We start from the raw sequence: 4,138 nt of genomic DNA, 5'->3' as shown, positions 1-4,138 counted from the left end.
CGGGAGGCATCCCCGGGCTTGGGGGACCGCGGTAGCGCTCGGGGTTGCGGGGCGCGGCCTGCCCCCCTCTCCCCTCCGCGCGTGGAAGCGGAGCGGGGCCGCGGTCAGACCCGGCTCCCGCCGCCTGTCAGCGCTGCCCTGGCCTCACGGCTGCGCCGGCAGTGCCACCTCCGCGGGGCGCGCGGGTTTCGAGGGAGCAGCTGCCGAAACCGCTGACACTGAAACCCCCGGGCGGCTTCTGACCTTTCGAACGCTTGTGGCTGACGTGTGTTTGCCTGGTGCCGCTGTCTGCAGAGCTCCTTCCCAAGCAGGCACCTGGAGCTGGTTGGGACCCTAGGTCTGTGGGTCCTGCCTGGTCTCCTGGGTCACCCCACGGCGGAGCGCTGGCGCTGGAAGGGAGAGCTCAGGCACCACAAACCTGCTGTGCTGGCCTGTGTTTGCTCGTGAGAGGACTGCTGTGGGATTTTGATCTTCCTCTGCTTTCTCCCATCTTTGCAGTTCTTTGTTGTGGCTGGGAGCTAGCGTTATTTTGACAGTAAGCCCTGTCAGGGTTTATCAGGGGGCTAAAGCTATTTATTGAGTCTGAGTCTCATCTTAAAACAGGTGTAGTCAGGTCTGTGGGATGGGGCAGGCATGACAGGGGCCTAGTCTCAGGGGTCTAAGGCAAGCTGGGCAGCCTGTGGTATAGGGCCACAAGTGGTGTGGGCCGTATGCATAGCACATGGCAGGTCAGTGGGGAAGGGCAGTACAACAGCAGCACACAGGGCAGGGAGTAGAAAACAGCAGTCAGTTGAACAGGCAGCAGTAAGCAGAATTGCAGGTCAGGTAGGGGAGGGGGATGGTGGGAGTCTAACTTGTGTCATGCCTGCCAGAAAGGTTACCACCCCCACCCCCACCCCCAACTCATCTCAAGATCTCTCCCAGTAAAATGCAAGCACCTTTTGGGCAGAAACAATTTGCTTGTTCAGAGCCTCATAGGACTAGATTTCTTAAGTGCTTTTTTTGTAGTGTAGGTAATGCAAGATATCAAAAACTCTCTTAAGGAATAAACAGCAAGAGTAGATGTTTGGAAAAGTTTAAAGAAAATATCCATTGTATTATATCATGGATTCTGTGTTGTTATGTTCTTGAAAAATGCGACTAAGTGAAATGATGTTAAGTGAATCCAGTTACGTCACAATAGCGACCTACTAGCAGGTGGCAGCCAAACAATGTTATAACTCAACATTGTGTGACTTTAAACGAGTGCGTTCTCTAATAGATCAGCGATGCAATAATGAAACAATGTTAACCGGGGCCACATTAAGTGAGGAGTACCTGTAATTGCTTCTCCTTTCACGCTTGGTGATCACACTGCTATCTCCTTCCCTTCTCTTGCTAATTCTTCCTTATTTCATTATTCTTTTCTTTATGTACTGCCTAGCTCTCTGGTCCTCTCCTGGTCCCTTGAAGATGCTGTCCAGTATCTCAGGTCCTTGTGCTGTAAACCTGCTGATGGGTCCTGAGGGCAGCACTGACGTTCTGTATCCAGCAGCAAACCATGGAGGCAGTGAGGCTGGCTGGCTGGCTCTTGGGTTTAATCTCATTTTACAGACCCTCGCTCTTCATAAAGATCAGCCTCATGCCCTCAGAAGCAGCCTGGCATAAGAATGTGTTCCAAATTACTAGCCAGCTTTCCACAAATCCCAAGCCAGCATTCTGTGGAATCAATGCTACAATTTGGAAGTCACATTCTCTAAAGGCCTAATTCAGGTTTTATATGAAAAGTATTTGGACTTCCTTAACCAGATGTGTTCTAAACTTGATTTTTTCTGTAGAAACGAGAACATTTTTTTTAAAAAAAAAAACAAAGCAACATGCGTGTATTGTTGATACAATGAAAACATACTGAAAAGATGGTCTGTTAAAGAGCACCCCTTATGAAGTTTCAGACTGGAATCTGCTAAAATACTTCGTGGGTGTAGGGAAATTCATATATTTGTACCTGGGGGAAAATGGGGATGGGAGAGGAATGCTTTTCTTCAGTTCTTTAAATCTACCTGCCTTATCTGAATTATTTTGCGGGGGGGGATGGGGAGGTATCTGTATTGATCTGGGGCTATAGGGTAGACAGTTGTTTGGTTCAAGTTGATATCTTTTATTAGACCAACTTGGAGGTGGGTTGATGTTTCTAGCAAGCTTTCAAATAACACGGTATCCTTTTTCAAGCTAAGTGGAGTGCAGAAGGGGGTGACTCACCTGAAACTACTGACAGATTCCTCAGTATACAATCTTATCTGAATCATGGCACTTGTAGGGCATGTGGAGACCACGTATGACTTGTATGTTCGTAACAATGGCTGCTTAGCCAACTAGCCCCACAGCTCTTGATGTTTGTAGACTAAATATCCTTCTTTGTTTGTAGATATGGCTCGTGGACAACAGAAGATTCAGTCACAACAGAAAAATGCCAAAAAACAAGCTGAACAAAAAAAGAAGCAAGGACATGATCAGAAGGCTGCAGCCAAGGCTGCCTTGATCTATACCTGCACTGTCTGTAGGGTAAGGAGACCTGAAGAAAAAGCATTCCTGTGGGCAACTCTTCCAGCCTAGCATAGGACTTTTATAGGATGAAGTGGTGGAAACGACAATAAAGTAAATATTTCTGTGGTAACAGTGAGTTAAGTGGCTAGTTGCTAGTCATATTTGTATTTACTATGCTATGTACCCCATATAAAAATCCTACAGCACAGTCAAGTAATAAGTATCACTCAGTTATGGAGAATAGAAATAACAAAGGTCTGCACATTGTAGTTTCCAGGCTTCCATGTTTGCATTTGGTGTGCAGTAGAAAGCTTCAGTCAGTCTGAGATCAATTTGTCTTGATTTATAAATGAAAAGTTGCTTTTCTGTTTGTGGGGTTGGTCTGTCCTGCTATTGCCAGTTGTAGAATTGTACTAGGCACTTTAACCAGGACTTTGTATATAGTAACTTTTAACAAAATAATTGGCTTGACAGGATTTAAGCAGCTAATCAGAGTACAACTTTCCACCTTACTGGTTCTCCTGAACGTAATAGTTTTGGAGATGAAGGGCAAACCTTCCTTTCCTCTTACAGAATGCCTTCATTTTAAAGTGCCTGTCCTAGAAAAAAACTGTCACTTTTAATAAACCTTAGCTAGAAGCTTCCAAGTTGAGGGCTTCTGGCTTCAGTGCACACACCTATGTCTTAATTTTTGCAAAATAAACCCATTTTTCCTTGCACTGTAATTTGAACTTGCCACCTGCAAATGTCTGAAAACAATGGACTGATATCCTGTGCCATGTAATGAGTCAGCAGACACTACAAATAACTCCTTAAGACACTAAACACTTTATTATTATTTTATTTTTAGTACCAACAAAGCAAATTGAAGTTAACTGACTTGACAGCTATGTAAAGGAAAAATATTTATTGTCCCTTTGAGTTGAAGAGGGAGATAAGGGTACAGGGCCCCCCCATATTGGGATCTACAACTAGAATAGTTCTGTGATGTGCTGTCAAATAAGCCTCCGCAGAGGCACTCAGTCAAAATGAGCACATTGTACTACTGTTCTCTCGGCAGTGACCTAAGACAAGTGTTGGTGAGTGATTCCCTAAAAATCATATTTAAACATCTGAGTTCTGGTGCAGAATAGGGTCAGATGCTCTAAGCTGCTAGTGGTAAGCTTTAGCATACAGCTTGGCTAGTCTGCTGAAATAATTAATACAATAATCATGAATGTGAGAGATCTATTTCATCAAAAATACAGGTCCAGTCCTAGTTCCTTCTTAGAGAAGAAAATTTAGGTTTGAAATTAGGAAGAGCTGTTTGGTGTACTTTTATTCATCTTTTCTTCAATGCATAAACTTAAATGCCTTTTTTTTTTGTCTTGCCCCTTTAATCAGACACAAATGCCGGACCCCAAGACCTTCAAACAGCACTTTGAGAGCAAGCATCCTAAGACTCCACTTCCTCCAGAATTGGCTGATGTTCAGGCATAAGGTTGTCCACAGTTGTTACCTGGTTTTTAAATAAGTGGATTTGAGAGATGGCTGTAACCATAAATCATAATATGGGTTCGACATACCAGCTGGCTGAGACCTGAGGATTCCTTCATTTTTTTTTTTTTTTTTTTTT

The 4,138-nt window shown here is 44.3% G+C and overlaps 1 protein-coding gene across 2 annotated transcripts in view; it reads left to right on the top strand.

The window, feature by feature from the left end:
- Nucleotides 1–4,138, top strand: part of ZNF706 (zinc finger protein 706) — a 7,532-nt gene that overhangs the window by 243 nt on the left and 3,151 nt on the right. The window contains exons 1-3 of one of the 2 annotated variants that reach the window (XM_019528028.1): nucleotides 2,156–2,160; nucleotides 2,405–2,541; nucleotides 3,907–4,003. In XM_019528028.1, coding sequence (XP_019383573.1) covers nucleotides 2,407–2,541; nucleotides 3,907–4,002 — 231 coding nt within the window. In that variant the 5' untranslated portion in view covers nucleotides 2,156–2,160; nucleotides 2,405–2,406 and the 3' untranslated portion in view covers nucleotide 4,003. Of the gene's footprint in view, nucleotides 1–2,155; nucleotides 2,161–2,404; nucleotides 2,542–3,906; nucleotides 4,004–4,138 lie in introns of those variants that run through there. The other variant, XM_019528027.1, reaches the window with a different exon arrangement.

Source organism: Gavialis gangeticus, unplaced genomic scaffold, assembly GCF_001723915.1.
Source record: "Gavialis gangeticus isolate Ggan-Ray unplaced genomic scaffold, GavGan_comp1, whole genome shotgun sequence".
In the NCBI taxonomy this organism is placed as follows: Eukaryota; Metazoa; Chordata; order Crocodylia; family Gavialidae; genus Gavialis; species Gavialis gangeticus.
Note: the sequence above shows the minus strand (reverse complement) of the source record. Positions and strands in the feature narration are given on the sequence as shown.